Source organism: Hippopotamus amphibius, chromosome 2, assembly GCF_030028045.1.
Source record: "Hippopotamus amphibius kiboko isolate mHipAmp2 chromosome 2, mHipAmp2.hap2, whole genome shotgun sequence".
Classification (NCBI taxonomy): domain Eukaryota; kingdom Metazoa; phylum Chordata; class Mammalia; order Artiodactyla; family Hippopotamidae; genus Hippopotamus; species Hippopotamus amphibius.
Genome location: NC_080187.1, coordinates 216,775,702 through 216,802,402, shown reverse-complemented (window position 1 = coordinate 216,802,402; position 26,701 = coordinate 216,775,702). Strand labels below are relative to the sequence as shown.

Genomic DNA, 26,701 nt, shown 5'->3' with positions numbered 1-26,701 from the left:
TGTGTTTTTATTTCAGACTGAAGATCTCCTTTAGAGCTTCTTGAAGTGCAGGTGTACTAGTGACAATCTCTTGGCTTTTGTTTATCATGGGATGTATTAATTTCTCCTTCGTTCCTGAAGTTTTGCCACATATAGAATTCTTGCTTGACAATTTTTTCTGTTTTTGTTTTTTTTCTACCAGGAAACTGAATATGTTTTTCCTACTGCCTTCTGACCTCTATAGTTTCTGATGAGAAATAAGCTGTTATTATATTGAGGATGTTTTACATATGAAGAGTTGCTTCTCTTTTGATGCTTTCAAGGTTCTCTTTATCTTCCAATGTTTGACTATAATGTGTCATAACATGGATCTCTGCATTTCTCCTACTTAGACTTTGTTGAGCTTCTTGGCTCTGCAGGCTCTTCATTAAATTTGGAAAACTTTCAGCCATTATTTCTTCAAATGTTCTCGGCCCTTTTCTCTCTCTACTCTCCTTCTGGGACTCCCCTTATATATTGGTATGCTAGATGGTGTCTCACAGGTCTTTGAGGCTGTATTCAATTTTTCCCCCCACTCTTTCTTCTTTCTCTTCCATGGAGTGGATAATCTCAGTTAAGAATCTTCAAGTTCACTGACACTTTCCTCTACCTACTCAAATAAACTGCTGAACCCTTCAAGTAATTTTTTCACTTCAATTATTGTACTTTCCAGCTACAAAATTCCTATTAGTTTCTTTTTAAAATTTTTATCTCAGTATTAACATTTTCCAGTTGCTCAGATATCATTTACATGGTTTCCTTCAGTTCTCTGAGTATATTTTAAGATTTTAAAGTCTTTGTCTAATAAGGCCAATGTCTGGGCTTCCTTAGGGACACTTTCTATTAAATTTTTTTCCCCAGCGTATAGATCAATTTTTTCTTTGCATGCCTTGTAACTTTGTCTTGAAAACTAGACATTCTAAATATTGTAATGTGGCAACTCTGGAAATCAGATTCTCCTTCCTCTTGGGTTTGATTTTTCTACCTGATGTAGTTGCTGTACATTAATTTAGTGATTTTTCTGAACTAATTTTCTAAAGTTTATATTCTTTGTCATTATGGCCCCTAGAGTCTCTGTTCCATTACTTTAGGAATCAATTAGTGATCCAAGAGATTTCTTTAAACACCACAAAAATAACAACAAAAGTCCTAGCCTTTGCAGATGGGCTCTGTGTGTGTGTTGGGGCAAGCCGACAAGACTCTGCCAGGCAGATTACAACTCTACCTTAGCCCTCACTCCCTGCTTGCATAAAAGCCTGATGGTCAGGGCCTTCTGGGGTCTTTTCTGATCATGTACCCATCTCTGGGCATGCATGTGGCCTTCTAGATTTCTCAGAATATGTGGGAGATTTTCAAAGCCCTTGTTCTGCAAAGCATCTCAGTCCCCAGCCTTTCCCTGTGAGTTTTTTGATTAGTCAATTATTTATACTAATTGTATACCCTTGCACCAGGCACCACCAACTAATACATTTGCCTTTAAATTGTTTTTGACAATCACCCCCAGGTAGCCTCCTCAGCTCTGGGAGAATTCTGAGTTAGGTAAAAGAAAGACAAATCCTTAGAACTAAACTTTCAGAGAACCATCAGACATGTCAAAACAACTACAATTCCTTGAGTACAAGGTCTGTTCTGCTCCCTCTAGTACTAGATACCTGTAACAGGGATGCTGGGAAGTTGAGATAGGATCAGGGTAAGTTAAAATGCCACTAGCCTCTTTTTTTAAATTGAAGTATAGTTAATTTACAATGTTGTGTTAGTTTCAAGTGTACAGCAAAGTGATTCAGTGATACATATATATATATATATACACATATTTTTTTCTTTTTCAGATTCTTTTTATTGTAGGTTATTACAAAATATTGAGTATAGCTCCCTGTGTTATACAGTAGATCCCTGTTGTTTATCTATTTTATAATATATAGTAGTATGTATATGTTAATCCCAAACTCCTCATCTATCCTGCCCCCCACATTATCCCCTTTAGTAACCGTAAGTTTCTTTTCTATGTCTGTGAGTCTGTTTCATAAATAAGTTTGAATCACTTTTTAGATTCTACATATAAGTGATATATGATATTTGTCTTTGTCTGACTTGTGTCAGTATGATAATCTCTAGGTCCATTCATGTGGCTGCAAATGGCATTATTTCATTCTTTCTTAAGGTTGAGTAGTATTTCATTATATACAGACCACATCTCCTTTATCCACTCATCTGTCAATGGACATTTAGGTTGTGTTGTGGTGTATTCCTCTGTAAGTTAATACTATATGGAACTCTCTGCACTTTCTGAACTTGGGTGATTGTTTCCTTTCGCAGGTTAGGGAAGGTTTTAGCTATTATCTCTTCAAATATTTTCTTAGACCCTTTCTCTCTCTCTTATCCTCCTGGAACACCTATAATGCGAATATTAGCATGCTTGATGGTGTCCCAAAGGTCTCTTAAACTGTCCTCACTTCTTTTCATTCTTTTAGCTTTTTTCTGTTCAATGGCAGTGATTTCCACTACTCTGTCTTCCAGCTCACTGATCCGTTCTTCTGCCTCATGTAGTCTACTATTGATTTCTTCCAGTTCATTTTTTCATGTTATTGTATTCTTCAATTCTGTTTGGTTGTACTTTATATTTTAAATTTCTTGTTAAACACTTTTAATTTCTTGCTCTGTGCATCCATTCTCCTCCCAAGTTCTTGGATCATCTTTACCATCATTAGTCTGAACTCTTTCTAGGGTCAGTTGCCTATTTCCATGTCACCTAGTTCTTCTGGGGTTTTATCTTGTTCTTTCATCTGAAACATATTCCTCTGTTGCCTCATTTTGTCTAAATTGCTATTTGTATTCTTATGTATGTGGCAGGTTGGTTAAATTTCTCAACCTGGGAGAAATGGCTCTCTGTAGGAGATGTCCTATGCATCCCAGCAGTGCACTCCCCTCTCATCACACAAGGGCCAAGGGACAGCTGGTCCCAGGGTAGTGTCTGGTCTGGATTTGTGGACTTAGTCTGCAGGTTGTGGGACTGTAGTTTTCTTGCTTCTGGTGTCTGCCCCCTGGTGGGTGAGGTTGATCTAAAGGTTTGTGCAGGGTTCCCAGCAGGAGGGTCCAGTGCCTGCCCCCTGGTGGGCAGAGCTGAGCCTCTCATGGACAAGGCCATGTCTAGGGGCATGTCTAGAAGCAGCTGTAGGCTCAGGAAGTCTTTAGGCAGTCTGCCTGCTGATGGGCAGGGCTGTGTCTCCACCCAGTTTGTTGTTTGGCCTGAGGTGTGCTGTTTGGCACTTGAGCCTACAGGCTGTTGGGTGGGACCAGGTCTTGGTGCCAAAATGTCAGACTCCAGGAGAGTTCTTGCAGATGAATGCTCCCTGTTGTGTCTGCCACCAGCATCTTATGTCCCCAGGGTGGGCCACTGCTACCCCCCACCTCCCTAGGAGACCCTCCAAGACTAGCAGGTAGGTCTGGCCCAGGCTGGTATCAAATTACTGCTTTTATCCTTGGACCTGGTGTGAGTGTGATTTTGTGCACGCTCTTTAAGAATGAAGTCTCTATTTCCCCCAATCCTGTGGAGCTCCTGCAATCAAGCCTCACTGGCTTTCAAAGCCAAATGCTCTGGGGGCTCTTCTTCCTGGTGCCAGACCCCCAGGCTTGGGGGCCTGATATGGGGCTGGAACTCTCACTCCTGTGGGAGAACTCTGCAAATATAATTATTCTCCAGTTTGTGGGTCGCCCACCTGGAGGGTATGGGATTTCATTATATTTCAAGTCTGCCCCTCCTACTGGTCTAGCTGTGGTTCCATCTTTATGTCTTTAGTTGCAGAGTCTTTTCCGGTAGGTTTCAGTCTTTTTCAATGATGTTTGTTCTGCAGATTGTTGTGATTTTGGTGTGCTTGTGAGAGGGATTTAGCTTGGGGTCCTTCTACTCCACCATATTGGCCATTCTCTTGCCTGTCTTAACAAGGTTCATCTAATTTTTTTAATTGCCTTTTACCTCAGTAGCAGTAAGCCTTTGATCACTTTCCAGAGTTCAAAAAAAAGTTGATTCTGACAGTTTTTGCCAGTTGATTCATTATTTTTATGGCAATATGGACTTTTGGAGTTACCTACCCTACCGTTTTATTCACATCTTCAGGAGTTTTAAAATTTTAAATAAGAGACCTTAATTCATATTTATCATTACAACTGATGTGTTTAGCACTATTTCTGTCATTTTTTAAAAATTCGGTTTTGAGATATAATTCAAATACCATATAATTCACCCCTCTAAATGTGTAATTCAATGTTTTTAAATGTTTGTGTAATTCAATGTTTCATTCTCCCTGAATAAAATCCAGTAACCTTTAGTACTCAATCCCCATTTCTCTCCTCCTGCTCACATCCCCAAGCACCACTAATTTGCTTTTTAACTCTGTAACATTTTTTATCTTGGATATTTCATATAAATGAAATCATAAGATACATGGTCTTTTTTTGACTGGCTTCTTTCATTTACCATAGTGTTTTCAAGATTCATCCACATTGCAGCACATGTCAGTATTCATTCCCTTCCATTCCTAAATACTATTTCATTGTATGAATATATCAAATTTTGCTTACCTATTCAACAGCTGATGAACATTTGAGTTACTTCCACTTTGGGCTCTTATGAATAATGATGTTATGAACATCCTTGTACAAGTTTTATTTGACCATGTTTTCAATTCTCTTGGGTATAAATCTAGGCATGGAATTACTGGGTCACACAGTAATTCTGTGTTTAATTTTTTGAGGAACTAACAAACTGTTTTCCAAAGTAGACAGACCATTTTATATTCCCAATAATAAGGTATAAAGATTCTAATTTCTCCACATCCTTCTTACTGTCTATCTTATTGAATGTAGCCATCCTACTTGGTGTGAAGTGGAGTCTCATTATGGATTTGATTTCCTTGATGACTAATGATGTTGAACATCTTTTCATGGTCATACTGGCCATTTGTATACCTTATTAAACAAATGTCTACTCAGATCCTTTGCCCATTCATTATTGGTCAGTCTACTAAGATTTGTCTTTTGCTTTTCTTGTGAGAAAAAAAAGCAAAAACAAATGGAACCTAATCAAAATCAAAAGCTTTTGCACATCAACAAAATGAAAAGACAACCTACTGAATGGGAGAAAATATTTGCAAATGATGTGACTGACAGGGCGTTAATATCCAAAAATATACAATCAGCTCATACAACTCTATATTAAAAAAACACACAACTGAATCAAAATACAGGCAGATGACCTAAATAGACATTTTTCCAAAGAAGACATACAGACAGCCAACAGGCACATGAAAAGATGCTCAACATTGCTAATTATTAGACAAACAAATCACAACCATAATGAGGTTATCACCTCACATTGGTCAGAATGGCTAACATCAAAAAGTCTACAAAATAATAAATGCTGGAGAGGGTACTGGAGAATAGCGTTGGTGGGAATGTAAAGCGGTGCAACCACTATGGAAAACAGTATGGAGGTTCCTTGTAAAACAAAAAATGGAGATACCATATGATCCAGCAATCTTACACCTGGGTATATGTCCCAAAAAGACAAAAACTCTAAGTCGAAAAGATACATGCACCACAATGTTCATAGCAGCACTATTTAGAACAGCCAAGACATGGAAGCTACTCAAGTGCCCATCAATGGACGATTGGCTTAAGAGACACACACATACACACAAACACACACATATACAATGGAATATTACTCAGCCACGAAAAAGAATAAAACATTGCCATTTGCAGCAACATGAATGAACCCAGAGAATATGCTTAGTGAAATAAGTCAGAGAATGACAAATACTATATGATATCACTTACATGTGGTATCTGAAAAACAATACAAATAAATCTATATACAAAACAGAAACAGACTCACAGACATAAAAAAAATTATGGTCACCAAAGAGAACAGAGAAGATGGGGGAGGGACAAATTGTATTTTGTAAGCCCAGGTTTTCCCCATTTGTAAGATGAGGGGATACCAACTAGCTAAATTCTTAAAGATCTTTTCTAGCTCTAAGTTTCCATGATTCTAAATTCTTATAAACAGTAGGTACAAAATTGTTAGGTAGATCAGAAGTGGTTAAGAGCTTGCTAAAATGTAGATCCCTCACCTAAAACCAAGTTAATCAGAATCAACTGGCTGAAGCCCAGGAATCTTTTAAATAAGATACCAAGTGATTCTGATGTAAGGAGTCAAAGACTACATTTTGAAAATCATTGTCCTGTTTCATGATGAGATCCATATTAATAAAACAACACAACATCATTTACAGAGTTTTCTCTTATATACTAGGTTAGTAGTTTTTAGAGTATGATGTAACACCAGGGGGTCTCAGAGAGTCTTTCAGAGGTACACAAGGTTAAAAACTTATTCATTCTCATTCCCTTACAAGCACACAATGGAGGTGAGGCTATATGACATGTGATATTACAACACAGAAGCAGATGTGAGACTCCAGCTCTATTTATTAAACCAGGCATTAAGAAAATTACCATGACTCTTCTTACTAAATTTCTTGTTTGTTTTGGAAAAGTTATTTTTCATAATTTTTTTTCATTTTTGGACCCTTTGTTTTATAAATTTATGTATTATTGCTTTGGCTGGAACTCACAGAATAATGTTCAAGACCAAAGGAGATAGCTTTTTTGATTTGTTTCTGATTTTAAAGGGAAGTATTTAATGGTTCACTATAGAATTAGTTATAGTTAGTTGGTTTGAAATAGACATGCTTCAGTATGCTGGACAAGCACCTTTATTTCTTTTTTTAGAAACGTAAGAATTTGCTGTTAATATACTTAGTACTGAAGACTCAAAAAATAACATTCTTCAACTACTTTTTGTACTGTTACTCTGTAGCTCCCATTTCTACATATGTAGACACTCACATCATTTGTAAACTAAGTTCACTCACATGGTGCTTTACTTCCTTGTACCACCAGCATAATACAACTAATCTGACATAGATTTTTTTAATCTATTCAAAGTAACTCAATATAAATTTTATTTAGTATGTACACTTTCAGAACTGAGCTTTGTTTTCAACTGCAGTAGCTTTCCTTAGCTTAAATGTTTTGGTACCATCTTTTTATTACTTGTATTTGGAGGCTTATTTTAAAGTTTTATGATTATAAATGACAAAAATCATGACAGTTTAGAAATTGATTGCCTAGAAATAAACTAAATAAAAGGTATACTCATAAACATTTGAGATCAGTCAAGAGAGTGAATGTCAGGAGAAAGGATGAGTCATCGTGAATGGCCGAAGGAAGTGCGGGGGAGTGAAGAGAACCACTAGGACAATCAAGATCTTTTTCATTGTTCCTACTTTTCTCCATAGTATTGCAATGCAACCCATGCCCTATGTAGCAGCAGCTCTCCCACAGGATGGAAGTTAAGTTGATTGTTATTTTCCTGTTTTAAACAAAATCTAGGATTTGGCTTTGTTTCCCAGAAATCTGGGGAAGTCTTTATCTCCTGTAAAAGTATAACTGTGGAAGTCTTTATCCTGGTGGAAGTATAGTGACAGGAGAAGCAGTTGGGACTAAGAGGCAGCTCAGATATGCGTTAAACAACTTTAGTTCTATTTTTTTAAATTGAAGTATAATTGACATACAATGTTATATTAGTTACAGGTGCACAACAGTGATTTGACATTTACATAAATTATGAGATGACTACCCTAAGTCTATTTACCATCTGTCACCATTTAAAGTTATTACTATATTATTGATTATATTCTGTATATTATATGCCCATGACTTATTTATTTTATAACTGAAAGTATCCCCTTCATCTATATCTCCCCTCTCTCAAACCCCCTGCTCTCTGGCAACTACCAGTTTGTTTTCTGTATTTATAAATGAGTTTCTGTTTTGTTTTGTTCGTTTGTTTTGTTTTTTTTAGATTCCATATATAACTGAAATCATAAGGTATCTGTCTTTCACTGTTTAACTTACTTCATTTATATATATATATATACACACACACCACATCTTCTTTCATCTATTAATGGACATTTAGGTTGCTTCCAAATCTTGGCTATTGTAAATAATGCTGCAACGAACACAGGAGTCCATATATCTTTGTGAATTAGTTTTCTTTTGGGGGGGTAATTACCTAGAAGTGGAATTTCTGGATTGTATGGTAATTCTATTTTTCATTTTTTGAGGAATCTCCATAATGTTTTCCATAGTGGCTGCATCAATTTACATTCCCATCAATGGTGAATAAGGGTTTCTTTTTCTCCACACCCTTGCCAACACTTGCTATTTTTTGTCTTTTTGATAATAGCCATTTTAACAGGCGTGAGGTGATATTTCATTGATTTTGATTTGCATTTCACTGATGATTAGAGATGCTGAACAACTTCGCACGTGCCCATTGGCCTCCTGTATGTCTTTGGGAAAATGTCTGTTCAGGCCCTCGGCCCATTTTCTAATCAAATTTTTTCTGGTTTTGGTATTTAGTTGTAATAAGTTCTTTATATACTCTGAATATTAACCCCTTATCAGATATATGATTTGCAAATATCTTCTCCAATTCAGCAGGGTGCCTTTTTGTTTTGTTGCTGGTTTCCTTCACTGTGCAAAAGCTTTTAAGTTTGATGTATTCCCATTTGCTTATTTTTGCTATTTTTCCTTAGCCTGAGGACACACACACACACACACACCACTAAGACTGATGTCAAAGAACTGACTGCCATGCTTTCTTCTAGTAGTTATATGGTTTGAGGTCTTACATTCAAGTTTTTAATCTAGTCTGAGCTTATTTTTATATGTGATATAAGATAGTGGTCCAGATTCTTTCTATTATATCTAGCTGTCCAGTTTTTCCAACACCGTTTATTGAAGAGACTTTTTTCCATTGTATAACCTTTACTCTTTCATCGTAGGTTAACTGATCCATGTGCATGGTCTTATTCATGGGCTCTCGATTATGATCTATATGTCTTTTCTTGTGCCAGTACCATACTGTTTTGGTTACTATTGCTTTATAGTATGTAGTTGGCCCTCTGTATCTGTAGGTTCAACATTCGTGGATTCAACCACAGACTGAAAATATTAGAAAAAAATTCCAGAAAGTTCCAAAAAACTTAAATTTGCTATGTGCCAGCAACTATGTACAAAGCATTTACAACTACTTACAGAGCATTTACATTGTATTAGGTATTATAAGTTAGAGATGATTTAAAGTACATGGGATGATGTGCATAGGTTATATGCAAATAGTATGCCATTTTTATATAGGGGACCTGAACATCCACATTTTGGTATCTGCAGGGTGTCCTGAAACCAATGTCCTGCAGATACTGAGGGACAACTGTAGTTTGAAGTCAGGAAGTGTGATACCTCTAGATTTTTTCCTCTTTCTCAAGATTGCTTTGGCTATTCAGGGTCTTTTGTGGTCCCACACAAATTTTAGGATAATTTGTTCCAGTTATATGAAATATGGTATTTGTATTTTGATAGGGATTTCACTGGCTCTGTATATTGTTCTGGGTACTATGGGTATTTTAACAATATTAATTCTTCCAATCCACGAGCACAGTATAACTTTCCATTTATTCATGTCATCTTTAAATTCTTTCATCAATGATGAACAGTTTTCAGAGTACACTCTTTCATCTTCTTGCTTAAATTTATGCCCAGGTATTTTATTCTTCTTGATACATCTACAAATGGGATTGTTTTCTTAATTTCTCTTTCTGATTGATGGTTTATTATTAGTGTATACAAATGCAACATATTTCTGTGTATTAATTTTGTATCCTGCAACTTCACTCAATTCATTTATTAGGTCTAATAGATTTTTTATTGTTGTTTTTAAATAAACATTTAATTTTAGAATAGTTACAGATTTGCAGAAAATAGTGAAGACAGTAGAGTTCCCATTGCTCTACATCCAGTTTGCCCTATTGTTAATACTGTACATTAATTAGTACTGTACATCTGTCACAAATTTATGAATTAAATTCCTTATTATTATCATCTAAAGTCCATACTTTAGTTTTTTGGTTTTTTTTTTAAGCTCTTTATTGGAATATAATTGCTTTACACTCTTGTACCAGCTTATGAGGTACACCAAAGTGAACCAGCTGTATTTATACACATATCCCCATATCCCCTCCCTCCCACAACTCCCCCCCCACCCTCCGCATCCCGGCCCTCTAAGGCATCACCCATCATCGAGTTGATCTCTCTTTGTTATACAGCAACTTCTCACTAGCTATCTATTTTACAGTTGGTAGTACATATATGTCTACGCTACTCTCTCACTTCGTCTCAGCTTCCCCTTCGCCCCCCGCCCTGCCAACCCCGTGTCCTCCAGTCCATTCTCTGCATCTGTATCCTTGTTCTTGTCCTGTCACTGGGTTCATCAGTACCTTTTTTTTTTTTTTTTTGTCCAATAGATTTTTGATGAAGTGTTTAGTTTCCCATTCATAGTATCAGGTCATCTGCAAATCGTGACAGTTTTACTTCTTCCTTTCCAATTTGGATGCCTTTTACTTCTTTTTCTTGTTTGACTGCTATAGCTAGGACTTCCAAGACTATGTTAAATACAAGAGAGTGGATATCTTTGTCTTGTTCCTGATCTTAGAGGAAAAACTTTCACCTTTTTACTGTTGAGTATGACGTCAGCTATGGATACATCATATATAGATTTTATTATGTTGAGGTACATTCTCTCTATACCCACTTTGTTGAGAGTTTTGATCATAAATGTATGTTAAATTTTGTCAAATGTTTTTCTGTATCTATTGTGGTGATTACATGGTTTTTATCCTTCATTTTGTTAATGTTTTGTATCACACTGGTTGATTTTTGAGTTTAAACCATTCTTGCATCTGTGGGATAAATCCCACTTGATTATGGTATATGATCCTTTTTACTGCTGAATTTGGTTGCCTAATAGTGCTGAGGCTTTTTCCATCTATGTTCATCAAGGATATTGGCCTCTAATGTTCTTATTTTGTAGTATCTTTGTTTGGTTTTAGCATTAGAGTGATACTGGCCTCATAGAATGAGTTTGGAAGCCTTCGTTCCTCTTCAATTTTTTGGAACAGTTTGAGAAGGACAGGTATTTACTCTTCTTTAAATATCTGGTAGAATTCATCTGTGAAGCTGTCTGGTTCTGGACTTTCGTATGTTGAAAGTTTTTTTTTTTTTCATTACTGATATACTTTCATTACTAGTGATTGGTCTATTCAGATTTTCTATTTCTTGCTGATTCAGTATTAGAAGACTGTATATTTCTAGGAATTTCTCCATTTCTCCTAAGTTGCACAATTGTTTGTGTATAACTGTTTGTTGTAGTCTCTTATGATCTTTTGTATTTCTGTGGTATCACTTGTAGCCTCTCTTTCATTTCTGATTGTATTTTTTTGTGCCCTCTCTTTTTCTTGAAAAGTCTGGCTAAAAGGTTTGTCAATTTTGTTTATCTTTGCAAAGAACCAGCTCTTAATTTCATTAATCTTTTATGTTGTATTTTCCACCTCTTTCATTTATTTCAGCTCTGATTGTTATTATTTCCTTCTTCCTACTAACTTTGGGCTTCATTTCTTCTATTTCTAGTTGCTTTAGGTGTAAAGTTAGATTATTTATCGGAGATTTTTCTTGTTTCTTGAGGTAGGTAAGTATATCTATAAATTCCCTCTTAGAACTACTTTTGTTGCATACCATAGGTTTTCAAAGGTTGTGTTTCCATTTTCATTTATCTCAAGGTATTGATATTTTTTAACTTTCTCTTTGATTTCTTTGTGGACCCATTGATTTAGTTGTATGTTGTTTAGTCTCCATGTGTGTGGGGTTTTTTTTTTTCAGTTTCCTTCTTGTAGATGATTTCCAGTTTCGTATCATTGTGGTCAGAAAATGTTTGAAATGATTTCAATCTTCTTAAATTCACTGAGACTTGTATTGTGTCCTAGCATGTGATCTATCCTAGAGAAATGTTCCCTGTGCACTTGAGAAGAATGTAAATTCTGCAGTTTTGTGATGGAATGGCTATATATATCTGTCAAGTCTATCTGATCTAATGTGTTGTTTAAGGCCAGTGCTCCCTTATTTATTTTCTGTTTCAATGATCTATCCATTGCTAAATTGGTGTACTAAAGTCATATGCTATTAATGTATTGCTGTCAATCTGTTTTTTCACATCTGTTGATATTTGCTTTATATATTTAATATAGGTGCTCCTATGTTGGGTGCATAAATACTTACAGATGAATAGACAATAGTGAGATGGCAGACTTAACCCCAGCAATAATTTCATTAAATGTAAACTGATTAAAAACTACAAATAATAGACACTGTCACAGTGGATAAAAAGGGAAGACTAAATCATACGACAGCTATAAGAGATGCTCAAAATGTATAAAATAACACACTTATAAGTTTAAAACTAAAAGAACTGGAAAAAATTTATCATGAAAATACTAGTGGAAATGCTAATTATTATTACTAGGAAATATTAGTATTAGAAAATATTCCTTCAGCATAAGGAATATTACCAGATATAAAGAAGGACACTATAATGGTAATGTGATCAATTTGTCAAGAAGATAAAATAATATTAAATGTGTATAGATCTAGCAATAAAGCTTCAAAATTTGAAGCAAAACTGGAAAAAACTAACATGAGAAATAGATAAATCCACAATAATATTTAGAAATGTTAATGTTCTTCTTCATGTAACTGATACAAGATGAAACAGACAATATTAAAGATAGAATACAAAAGATTTTAACAACACTATCAACCAAACAGACCTAAATGACACTATACAAACTGCACTTACCACAAGCAAAATATACATGCTTTTCAAGTAAACATGCAACACTGACCAAGACAGAACAGATGCTGAAGATAAAAGCCACAATAAATTTAAAGGAATTGAAATTGTGCACGATAGCTTCTCTCCGCAGGAGAATAGGCAAAAACATACATGAAAAGTTGCCAATTATTTGGAAATTAAGCAATACATTTCTAAGTATCCAATGGGTCAATGAAATTAAAGTGAAATTGAAAAATATTTTGAACTGAATGAAAATTAAAACACAACATCAAAAATACTGGAATACAGTTTAAGCAGGGCTTAGAGAAAAATTTATAGGTGTTATTTCAAATATTAGAAAAGGAAAGGGGGTTCAAGTCAATAATCTAAGCTTCCACCTTAGGAATTTAGGAGAAAAGGCAAAATAAATATAGAGTAATGACAGGTAAAAATAATTAAGTACATAAATCAATAAAATAGAAAACAAAAAGTAAAGAAAAATCAATGACAGCAAAAATTCATTCTTGAAAAGATTAACAAAATTGATAAATTCCTGGACAGAGTGATCAAAAAGAAAAAAAAAACAGCAATTACAATTTTCAGGAATGAAAAAGGGTATGTCACTATAGGCCCATACAGGCCTAATAAAATACAGGAATTTTTTTAAAACTAGTTTTTAGAGCAGATTTAGGATCACAGTAAAATTGAGAGGAAGGTATAGAGATTTCCCATACACCTGCTGCCCTGAACATGCATAGCCTCCTGCATGATCAACATCCCCCAACAGAATGGCACATTTGTTACAACAAATGAACTTATACTGACATATCATTATCACCCAAACTCCATAGTTCACATTGGGATTCATTCTTGTTGTTGTGTATTCAATGGGTTTGGACAAGTCTATAACATGTGTCCACCATTATAGTATACAGAGTAGTTTCACTGCCCTAAAAATCCTCTGCTTTGCCTATTCATTACTCCCTCCCCCAAACCCCGGGCAACCACAAATCTTTTTTACTGTCTGTAGGTTTGCCTTTTCCTGAATGACATACAGTTGGAATCAAACAGTATATAGCCCTTTGAGATTTGCTTCTGTCACTTAGAGTTATGCATTTAACATATCTCTAAGTCTTTTCATGTATCAGGATACAATTGATGTATAATATTGTGTTAGTTTTAGGTATACAGCAAAGTGATTCAGATATATATATATATATATATATATGCTGAATACATGTGTGTGTATGTATGTGTGTGTGTATATATGTACATGTATATTCTTTTTTTACATTCTCTTCCATTATAGGTTATTACAAGATACTGAGCATAGTTTCCTGTGCTATACAGCAGGTCCTTGTTGGTTATCTATTTTATATATAGTAGTGTGTATCTGTTAATCCCAAACTTCTTAATTTATCCCTCCCCCTTTCCCCCTTTGGTAACCATTATCTGGCATTATTTCATTCTTTTTATGGCTGAGTAATATCCCATTGTGTACATATACCACATCTTCTTTACCCATTCCTCTGTCAATGGACACTTAGGCTGCTTCCAAGTCTTGGCTATTGTAAATAGTGCTGCTATGAACATTGGGGTGCATGCATCTTTTCAAATTATGGTTTTCTCTGGGTATATGCCCAGGAGTGGGATTGCTAGATCACATGGTAGCTCTATGTTTAGTTTTTTAAGGAACCTCCATACTGTTCTCCACAGCGGCAGTACCAATTTACATTTCCATCAACAGAGTAAGAGGGTTCCTTTTTCTCTACACTCTCTCCAGCATTTATTATTTGTAGACTTTTTGATGATGGCCATTCTGACCAGTGTGAAGTGATACGTCATTGTAGTTTTGATTTTCATTTCTCTAATAATTAGTGATGTTGAGCATCTTTTCACGTGGCTGTTGGCCATCTGTATTTCTTCTTTGGAGAAATGTCTATTTAGGTCTTCTGCTCATTTTTCCATTGGGTTGTTTTTTTGTTATTGAGTTGTATGAGCTGTTTGTATATTTTAGAAATTAAGCCCTGTTGGTCACATCTATGTGGAAAACTAAACTTGGACCTATGTTTCATATCACACCCAATTTGTTTGCGATGAATCATAAATCTAAATGTCAAAGCTAAAATTACAAGGCTTCTAGAAAATATGGAGGCTTTTTAACCTCTGGTCAGACAAAAAACTCTTAGAACCCAGAAAGCACAACACCAAAAAAGAACATACTGATAAAACAGACATCATCACAATTAAAAAACCTTTTCTTATCAAAAGCTACCATTAAAAAAACACACAGGCAAGCCCCAGATTCAGAAAAAAATTAACAAGACACATATCTGACAAAGAACATGTAGCTAGAATATATAAACAACTCAAAAATAAAGTGACAACTTTTAACATGTGCAAAAACCTTCAACAGACACATCATAAAGGATGATATGAACGGTTAAAAAGCACATGGAAAGATACTCGATACATATCATTAGTCACTAGGGAAATGCCAATTAGAATAACAATGAGATATCACTATGCTCACACTGGAATTAGGTTAAAATTTTAAAAACTAACAATACCAAGTACTGACAAATTGTTAAGCAACTGGAACTCCCACAGATTGCTGATGGGAGTGTAAAATAGTACAACCACAGTAGAAAACAGTGCGGTATTCCAATTTTAAGTATTTACCCAAGAGAAATGAAAATGTATACACCCAAAGACTTGAGAGGAGCTTAATTTACAAATACCATATATTGGAAACCCAAATGTCTATCAACAGATGAAAAGATAAAAATCTGTGGGACACGCACACAATGGATATGTTCAGTAATGAAAAAGAACAAACTACATACATGCTACACCACAGATAAATCTGGAAAACAGTATACAGTTGACCCTTGAACAACATGGCTTTGAACTACGTGAGTCTACTTATACACAGATTGTTTTCAATAGTAAACACTACAGTACTACACAATCCTCGGTTGGTTGAACCCATGGTTGTGGAAACATGGATATGGAGGAACTGCAGATATGGAGGGTCAACTATAAGCTATATGTGAATTTTTTGACTGTATGGAGAGTCAGTGACCCTAACCCTCTCACTGTCCAATGATCAACTGTACTTAATTAAAAAAGCCAGCCACAAAGATATCTGATTTCATTTGTATTTCCAGAACAGGAAAAACAATCTGTAATGATAGAAATCAGATCAGTGGTTATCAAACGCCAGGGGTGGTGGAAGACTGACTGGAAAGAGACAAAAAGATGCTCTGTGGAGTAATGGAAATGTTCTAAATGTTCCAGTCTAAACAAAACTATAGATACAGGTATGTATGCATAAAAAGGATATATATGCCAAAATATTAGTAGTATCAGAATTATTTGTTTTTCCCTATAACTTAAAGATTTTCTTTAATAAACTACCACTATATCTATGTCTATATCTGTATCTACATATCTATAGATATCAGGCCCTGAAGGACCTCACTGAAAAGGTGACATGTGAGCAAAGACCTGAAGGAGGTAAGGGAGCTAAGCTCTATAGATATAAGTGGGAAGAGCTGTCCAAGAAGAGGAAAACTGAAGTGCTGACGTGTAAAAGCCCTGAGATTTTGAGAGGAGAAGTGACATGATCTGACATTTTAAGAGGTTCACTTTGGCTAGCATGTTTAGAATAGACTGTGAGGAGCAAGAATAGAAACAAAGAGACTAGTCAGAGGAGTACTGCAATAATCCAGGTGCGATATGATGGAGGCCTGGTGGAGGGGGGAAGTAGGACAGTCAAATTCTGAAGGTATTTTAAAGCAAGGCTAACATTATTGGCAGTCAGACTGGATGAGAAGTGTGGGAGAAAGAAAAAGGTCAGGGACAACTTCAAGGGTTTTGGCATCACAACTAAAATAGGGTATCCGGTCACTAAGATAGAGAAGACTATGGGACAAGAAGAGGTTTTTTCCCAGGGAAGAAAGCAGGAGATTGTTTTGGAAGGCAGCTATGCTCAGCACTATACCACCAATGCTGCACGAGGAGATTGTTTTGGATATACTAAGTTTGAGTAAAACTGAAGATATATAAAATTGGTAGTCATCAGCAAGTGGAGAATATTTAAAGCCACACGACTAGGTCAACTAGCCAAGGGAATGCGTACATAGAGGGAAAAAAAGGTCCAAAGAATGGATTCTGTAGCATTTCAGGACATCAGCAAGTTCTTAGCATAAACTAGAAATGCAGGTCAGTAATACCCTGAAGTATCTACTGCAAGACTATTTTAGAAACTTGGAGGAACTTCAAAACCTACAGTCAAAAAAGCGTTTTCTATTCTTTGCTTGAATGAGTACTCTCAAGTTTTCACTCATTCTATAAGATGAAACGGACACCTTTTTTCAATTAAAACCTGAAATTGGAAACTAGAGATAACCCCTGTTGACCATTATTCTAGACCTATATTTCTGTAATCCCAAGGGTCAAGCTTCTCTATCGTTCCAACCATTTGGGAATAAAGGTACAAGGACATATTCAGACTACCTTCCTTCAAATAGCAAAGAATTATCTTCTAAGGGGGAACGACATTTGTGTCCTCAAACAAGACTCATCAGTCATCAGATGATGCTCAAAGCTTGTGAGGTGATGATGTACTACATAGCTGTCTGATCCTCAGATGTCACTTTGGAGGCGGATGATAAACTACAGGTCTGACAACTCACTTTCCAACTCAAGATATTTCTTGAACTTTTTCTTGTTGTGACAGGCAACCAAATTGATTAAACCTAGTCATGGGATTTGACACTACAGCCAGCAGACTTCTATTTGTTGATTGCTATTGATTTTCTTTGATACTTCATTTAAAAATCAATAGTTGGAAAGAAAAATAGGCTTGGTTTACACATACTTAAATGTACTATTGTATGCTGAAGGAGGCACAAGTTTGGCAGGGCTTTGGCATCCAATTATAAGAAGAGCTCTTAACAGGTGAAAGCAAGGGCTTTAGATCGATATGCAGTTTTCTTTCTCAATCAAAGAAAGTGGCTATAAATTAGGCTCATCGGTGTTATTTTCAAGGCTTTCTTGAAGCAAACAAGTCTAAACTTTCTGGCAGGGAGAGAGGGTTTTCTTTGGATTTACATTAAAAAAGATACATCACTAAGAGTTTTTCTTTGTTTTTAAGGATATTTATAGTACCTGAAGTTCATCCGGGCTTTTATCTTTTTGGCTTTTTTTTTGCTTTTTTGCCGCTCTTCTCCATCTTTCAAAGGCTCTGGTGGAGCTGTACTTTCAACCACAATGTCAATAATGTACTTCTTTAAGGAAAGGTGCTCCTGCAAGATAAACAAATGAAATGATGGTTTTGACGATGATGATTAAGCAAACAGCAGCACCGCTACAGACCACAGTGAGCATCAGAGAACATGCGGGTGAAAGCAAAAGTGACCTCTGTGAAACACTGGATTAAAAAATTGCTTTGCAGGTTCTACTTGAGATTTTTATTGACTTGCCAAACCTCTGCTGCACATCAATTGTGCTAAATGCTAAGGAGACAGGGACATATCCCTGTGCCCTGCACCCCACACTGCAGTAGGAGAGGTAAAATATATACACAAATATATAACACCAAGCTTGAGAGTTAAAGTGCTACAGGAGCCCAAAAGGGAAAACAAGATCACTGTTCACTCGGGGTGAAGAGGAAAGATTTTAAGAAGGAAGCACCGTGTCTGCTATCCCTTGAAGGACAGATTGAATTTGAACAAATGGATATTGGGGATGTGTGTATTTGTTTGGGCTGGTAGTTGGGAAAGGTGGCAGGAGGAGAAAGGAAAAGGGCATCCCAGGAAACAGGCAGAGATGAGAAAGCAGACTGTGGTCACTGGCAGCAGAGGTTGGCCCCACTTCCCTCCTTAGCCATCTTGGATTTTACAGCTCATCACTATAATCACTCCCTTGCATGCACACAACTCCCTTGCCCGTACACAACTCCCTTGTCCCTCTGTTCTTCTTTCACACTTGCATGGAAAAATCCCAGCCCTAAATCCAACTCTTTCCGTACTCTGTACCAACAAACCATGTTAACTACTCTCACTTTAAATTTATGACATCACACCTCAGATGGGCTCTAGTATTGCCAGGCAATCAAGCAACCTTAGCCTACTTTATCTATATTTTCCTTTCTGGAAATTATTCTGCACCCTCTCCTAAAATTTCCAGCACCATTAGAACTGTAGATCACTTCTTCCTCCCTGATCCTCTTTCTTCACTAGGTTTCTAGACATTACATTGTCCTCCTAACTCCAGCTGTACCTTCTAAGTCTTCTTTGCTGGAGCCTTTTCCTTTTCTTGACCGGTAAATGTTAAACACCTCAGACCCATCCTCAGGTCTTCCCTCTTCTCTATTCAAACTTACCCATCAAGTGCAGTGACTTCAAATATTATTCACACAGGCAATTCCCAAATTTTTCTCTCTAGTCCAGACCTCTCCCCTGAACTACGTCAAATTGTCTCCTGAAAATCTCCACTTAAGTAGAGTATTTCCAACATAAGCATTTCCAAAATAATATTCTACAACAAAACTCTTATGCTCCCAATATAAATAGCTCTTACAGTGTTCAGTAAATGGTACCACTATTTGTACAATTGCTCACATCTAATGCATCAGTAAATCCTATCAGCTCTACTTTCAAATATACCCATATTAATCCCAATCCAATCACTTCTCCCAACCACCAATCACCTAGTCTAAGGCATCATTAGAACTCATCTGTATTACTGCAATAGCCTCTTAAATGTTCTTCCAGCTTCTATGATCTCCAAATCTTTTCCTTACAAAAGCAGCAATTTTTAAAAACATAAATCACATCATATCATTCCTCTTATCAAAATCTTACATTCTCATCACGTTTAGGGTCAAATCCAAAGCCCTTACCATCGCCTACTAAGCCCCACCTCTCTCAACTCATCTTACACTACTCCCTTCTCTGTTCACTCCACTGTATCCACAGTGGAGTGGATGCTCTTGTTCTTCACATTCATCAGAAGTGGTACTGCCTCAGGACTCTTGTTTCCTTAGCCAAGAATATTCTCCTCCAGGTACTTGCAGAGTCTCAGGTAAAACGAACACCCAATCTTAAGTAACACCTTCTATTATTTCCCATCTTCTTATTTTGATTTCTTCATAGGATTGGTCTAATATTCGTGCCTAACATCAATATTCATTTGCAGTCTCCTGCACTAGAATATAAGTTTCATGAGGGCACTGACTTTGTCTTGCTCAGTGATGTTTTGGTGTCTGGTACTGTGCCTGGCATATGGTAGGCACTCAATAAGTAAGTGTTAAATGAATGATGAGAAGAGAGTAATGTAACAAGACCTAAAATAGTATTTGTGGCCAAATGAATACAGGTGGTCAAAATGTACAAACTTCCAGTTATAAGATAAATAAATCCTGGGACTGTAAAGTACAACTTAGTGACCATACTTAACAATACTGTATTGCATATTTGAAAGTTGCTAAGAGAGTAGATCCTAAAAGTTCTCATCACAAGAAAAAAAAAATTGTAATTATCTGTGGTGACAGACTTTAACTAAACTTACTATGGTAAATAAGTTTGCATTTCACTATATATATATATATATATATATATATATATATATATATACACACACACAGATCGATATAGATATCAAACATTATGTTGTATACCTAACACTAATTCATGTTCTATGTCAATTACATCATAATAAAAAAAAGACAAAAATAGTATTTATGAGGGCTTAGTATACAACATACATTAAGCACTTTACATATGATCACTCATTTAGTCCTTTGAACTATACTAAAAGGTACATATATTGTTATTATTCCCATTTTAACTATGAGGAAACAGACACAGAACCAAATAACTTTCCCAAAGTTAAAAGGTCAAGAGCGTGACTAAGCAGCTTTGCAGGTAATGACAGAGCCTAAATTTAAAACCCAGACTGTATGATTATGGAGTCTATATGCTTGACTAGTACCTTGGAAATATGGCTGGAAAATGAGTTTGAGTCATAGAGTTGTGCTCACTGTGCAACTTTTATGCTTACTGAAGTCAGACAGAGAAAGACAAATCCTGTATGGTCTCCCTTACATGTGGAGTCCAAAAAATAAAACAAGCAAATGGATATAACAAAACAAAAACAGACTCATAGTCACAGAGAACAAACTAGTGGTTACCACTGCGGAGAGGAAGAGAAGTGGGGCAAGATAATGGAAGGGCATTAAGAGGTACAAGCTACTAGTTATGAAATAAATAAGATACACGGATGCAGTGTACCGCACAGGGAATATAACTATAATATATAACTTTAAGTGGAGTATTATCTGTATAAATATTGAATCACTGTGTTGTACAACTGAAACTAATATAAGATTGTAAATCAACCATACATTAATAAAAAAAGAAACTTTTCAAATCATAACGCTACCAAAAAAGCAAAACAGAAACCCCACAACCAAAGGCAGAAAATATTCTCTCAAAAGCAGAACAATTATTTTCTTTCATAAAATTAGGCCTGTTGTATATATCATCTTCATACCTTGGCACTAATCAAAGGCAATGACTTGAGTGATAAGTATATATAATACACATATACCTGCAACTTGAAAATAACCTAGGTCTGAAGTCAAATGAAAGCAATAATATAAGTAAATAAAGAAAACCCTCTTGAGAGTGCAAGGCTCTTTTGTTCATCTGAGGGAGGGCCGTTGGCCGGGGCCTGAGGTGCCGCTTCACTGAGGGCCTGTTGCTTTTCTGGTCGCCACTCCCCCGGCTGGCCTGGCAAGACGTGCCAGTAGCGAGGCACCAATTCCTCTCAGGCTCGCGGGCGCTGTGGTGAGCAACGCCATCCTTTATACTAGAAAGCTCGTGGGCACTATGGGGAAAAAACCAAACAAGAAGAAAAGTGGAGGAGGTGCTAGAAGAGGAGGAAGAACACGTGGTGGAAAAAGTTCTCAACCGTCGAGTGGTAAAACGCAAAGTGGAGTACCTCCTAAAGTGGAAGGGGTTCTCAGATGAGGAGAACACATGGGAGCCAGAAGAGAACCTGGATTGCCCGGACCTCAATGCCGAGTTCCTGCAGTCACAGAAAACAGCACACGAGACAGATACATCAGAGGGAGGCAAGTGCAAAGCTGACTCTGATTCGAAAGACAAGAGGGAGGAGAGCAAACCAAATTAGAAGAAAGAAGAGTCAGAAAAGCCATGGGGCTCTGCCCGGGGTTTGGAACCGGAGTAGATTATTGGAGCTACAGACTCCAGTGGAGAACTCACGTTCCTGATGACATGGAAGAACTCTGATGAGGCTGACCTGGTCCCTGCCAAGGAAGCCAATGTCAAGTGCCCACAGGTTGTATTATCCTTCTATGAGGAAAGGCTGACGTGGCATTCCTACCCCTCAGAGGAGGATGACAAAAAAAGATAACAAGAATGAACTCTCCTGAGTACCAGCCCCTGTCACATCTGACTATGGGTTTCAGGTGGGGAAAGAAGGAGGTCTACTTCTCCTGACACCATAGAGGTGGCTTGAGAAGATGTCCTTTGAAAAGCCAGTATAGTTTCTGTACCTTATAGCAGCCCAAGTGCTTTAAAGCAGTTCCATGCTGTATAGTTGGCACACCGATCCCGGTGGAGGGGAAGGAGGGTCAGTGTTGCAAGGCAACCCACTCTGAACTTTGCTGAGAAAAGCAAAGGGCCTTCTAAGAAGGACAAAACTTGCAGAATGGGATGTGGGAGAGCAAAAGATACCACACATCTTCAAGGAGCATCTCCACAACCCACAGCCTTCTTCTCAATAGTGTTGACTCTGCATTTTTACAGCACAGCATGTGTGTAGTTTTTGGCTATTACTGGTGTATTACTTGGGGTGGGAGGGATGGGGTGGGAAAGAAGGGAGATGAGTTGGGAACATTTATGTTAAAATTTGGGGCCTGATTGGGGACATGGTGAAACAAAGGAAAGAACAACTAATGATGATTTGGTTCTGTGTCCAGAACATTTTATCCTTTCAAAAAATGTCATTGGTAATCTAAATGAGGACTGTGAGAGACTGTTTAAAAGCTGTGAATACCTGAAACTTAGAAGCCAAGGTGTTCCCTGCCTGAGCGTAATGCTGTTCCCAACAAAGGGCTAAGCCAGTTAAGAAGTTATCAAAGCTGCCATTTGGGGGATGGAAACTGGTTGAGGAGGAAGTCTTACTGGAGTGTATACACAGGCAGATCATTCTGTCGTAGAGGTGCTAATTCTTGAAACTGTTCCAATTACGAATTTATAAATATCAGCTTCTCCATCCAAGCCACTGGCTGAAGTATTTGGGGAAGGGTAGAAGGTGGTACAGGAGGTGGGAGAGTAGGGAAAGATAAGGCCCGATGCTCTTAGGATGGAAAACTCTTGGAGCCTCTGTTTTTTGAACTTTGAAACCACTGGTGGCAGGGTTCAGTCACTGACAGCACAAGTTCACTGAATCACTTCAAGAGTTTGAATGATTTCACAAGCCCTGGTCTCAGGAGATTAAATCTTCATACTGGGGCAGTGGTTCACTTTAAAACAAAACAATTTTTTTTAATCCTAAGAATTAGCTAAAACCCAAAACGCTGTCTTGAATCATGAGATCCATTAGTTCTTGACATCATCTAGACCTGCATCTAGAACTCCACTGTAAAATCTTTTTAGGCATGTGTTAACCTCGGTGAAAACTTTTGTTTAAATGTAAACTTCATACCAACACTGTCAGTTTTTGTCTTAATAATACTATAGATTTATTGGAAAAAAAAAAAAGAAAGAAAACCCTCAACATATCTCCTAAGGATACATGATGCAAGGCAAGTTATACGTGAAATCACCTGTGTGAAATCACCATCCATGTTATCATTTATTAAATACTAAGTATTAGGGCTAAAGTACACACATTATTTCCAAAAATCTTCGCGACCCCATAGAACAGGTGGCAATATGTTTACATTTTACAGATATTTAACAAAGTCTCAAATAGGTTCAATGTTATGTCCATGATCACAAAACTCAAGGTCAAAACCACAACTGGCTGACTTCACAAGACCAACCTTTTTTAGTATTCCACATTCCCTCCCCCTAACACTGCTCACGTGGGCTGAGTCTCTGACATCTAATTTCTATCACTGCGCGAAGGAAAATAAATCTTCTAAATGACATCTTCAATTCTGTGAAAAGTTCAATTATACTATTTTCAGTTGTATGTAAATGTTATTTACATATCTAACAGACTCCATTAAGGATTCTTATATACAAAAATGAAGACATTACATTGAAAAATTTGGATTCTATCCAGAACTAACAAAAAAAGTTGCATCTCTTAAAAAGACATTACATTTACATACACATTCACACATACCACACGCATCATGCACTCACACTTAATTTTTTTAAAATCTCAAAACTAAAAACAAATGATAGTACATTTATATTTTTGTTTGACCTAATTTTTTTCTTAAAACAAAATCAACATATTAATTATACAAAATACAAATAAAACTAAGAAATAAAAATCTCTTATAATTTTAACACCTAAAAATAATTGTTTGAGTATATCATCCAAACATTTTTCATCATATATTTTTATTAAAATGGCATATACCTTTTATAATATTTTATAATCTGCTTTTTAAATTTAGTATTACAAATATATTCATACGGGACTTCCCTGGTGGCACAGTGGTTAAGAATCTGCCTGCCAATGCAGGAGACACAGGTTCGATCCCTTGGCCAGGAAGATCCCACATGCCTCAGAGCAACTAAGTCCAAGCGCCACAACTACTGAGCCTGTGCTCTAGAGCCCATGAGCCACAACTACTGAGCCCCTGTGCTGCAACTATTGAAGCCCACACACCTATAGCCCGTGCTCCATAACAAGAGAAGCCACTGCAATGTGAAGCCTGTACACCTCAACCAGGAGTAGCCCCTGCTCACCGCAACTAGAGAAAGCCCAGGTGAAGCAATGAAGATCCAATGCAGCCAAAAATAAATAAATATTCATACCATTAAATAATGTTCAATAACATAATCTACTGAGTATAATAGTACACATAATTTTACTAAATGCTTTTTTATTAGGCATTTGGATTTATTTTTATTTTCAATATAATAAATACCAGGGCAACAAATATTCCTACAGTTAAAATTTTAAACACATAGTATATTATTCCTTTATGATCAAATCACAGAACTGAAACTCCTGGGTTACAGATTACACATATTTTTAAGGCTTTTCATAGGTATTCTGCAACAACCAAAATGAGAATTAATTTAAGTCCCACAAGTGTTTGTTTTCTCTTTTTTTTCTTTTTGTAAATCTGTCAATTTGTTAGCTGAAAAGGTGATATTAGTATGCTTAACCATTTGTTTGTATTTTGTGTTCTGTGACTTAAAATGTCTCTTGTCTGGCTTTCTATAAACACAGTTTAAGGTTTTATAGATTTGCTTCTAGTGGTTTGCATTATGTTTTCACTTTTTATAAGAAAGAGACTGCCTTTTGATGATAAAAGAAATGCACTGTTGGATGTGACACAGGGTGATTAATAGTTATTTTTCCATTAAAACCATGAAGACTATATACGAAGGTTTTGAGATGGTTTCTAAAGATAGAGAGCATGTACAAAGAAGACTTTTCAACACTGAGAAGTGGTTGAGAAAATTACGGTATATTTTTACGATGAAGTATTAGTCATTAAAACACTTACAATGAGAATTCTGAGAAGACGAAGGCAGTAGTAGCAAAGTTTTAGATCCTCTCTAAATCATTATATAAAACAGAAAGAACAACAGACAGCAAAAGAAAAACCCATAGAAAATATTTACAACAAACTAAGTGACAAGGTATCCCCACAGACTCCAAATAGAAGCAGGTGAGGACAAACTACCAATAGATCAGCAGGGTTTCAGTGTCTTTGAAGGAGAAATCAGAGGGAAACAACAGGAGTGAATAATGAACTTGAGAACAGAACTCTAAAAAAGGAACTGTTTTTCACTGGAGAGTTCAATAGCCCAATTTGCAAACAGCATCTAAAACTGAGAGGGATTTCCCCATTCAAATGGCAGGTGAGTAAAAACTGGCTGCATTAAGAAGGTCTGAACAGTCTGGTGAAGGCCAGGCCCTATGAACTCTTGAAACTGAGCCACAGAGAAAGTACTGAAAAAGGAATTTAATTAAGCAAACTAGGGATAATAGAGACAAAGGGGGAAAATGCCTGGATAAAAGCAGAGCAGGGAAACAGAATCAGGAAATTTTAGAAAGCAAGTCACTAAATTTTTCACAAAAACAATAAAGAGGGAGCTCTAAGAAGTTAGAATAGATATCGTGGATCACAACTCATTAAAAAATTCTTATAAAAACCAATTCCACATAAAAATAAGCAATACAAAAGTATCAAGGTCAAATGCCAAAATTAATAAAAGAAAAAGAAAATAAGTAGAATAGCAACACTACAAACAATGAAAACACACCAAAAAAACCATACACAGAAAAGATAAAAATGTTAGCTATTTCAAAAAAAAGCTAAAACAAATACAGAAAATGTTCCAGCACAAACTGTCATCTTAAAAACACAGCATTTAGGTCACAAAACTCAATGAAAACTGCAAAAGAAAATAAATCATTTAAGAAATGAAAATAAAATAGAAGACAAAAGAGTGAATAAACATGACAAATAATGCCTCAGATAACTAAAAGACAAAAGGGAGAAAAAAATTTTTAAAGAAATAAAAATTATTTGAGAGTAAGTGGAAATATGGGAAGATAGGCAAAGATGCAGCAAACAGAACAGGAGTGCCTAGAAAAGGAAACCAAAACAAGGGAACAAATCAAACATTAAAAACTATAATTCAAAAAAACTCTCGA

General features: G+C 36.3%; 1 protein-coding gene across 9 annotated transcripts in view; it reads right to left on the bottom strand.

The window, feature by feature from the left end:
* The window catches only part of SCAPER (S-phase cyclin A associated protein in the ER), a 445,755-nt gene that overhangs the window by 224,644 nt on the left and 194,410 nt on the right, over positions 1-26,701 (bottom strand). For all 9 annotated transcript variants that reach the window (XM_057723485.1, XM_057723488.1, XM_057723489.1 and 6 more), the window contains one exon: positions 17,984-18,120. In XM_057723485.1, coding sequence (XP_057579468.1) covers positions 17,984-18,120 — 137 coding nt within the window. The remainder of the gene's footprint in view (positions 1-17,983; positions 18,121-26,701) is intronic.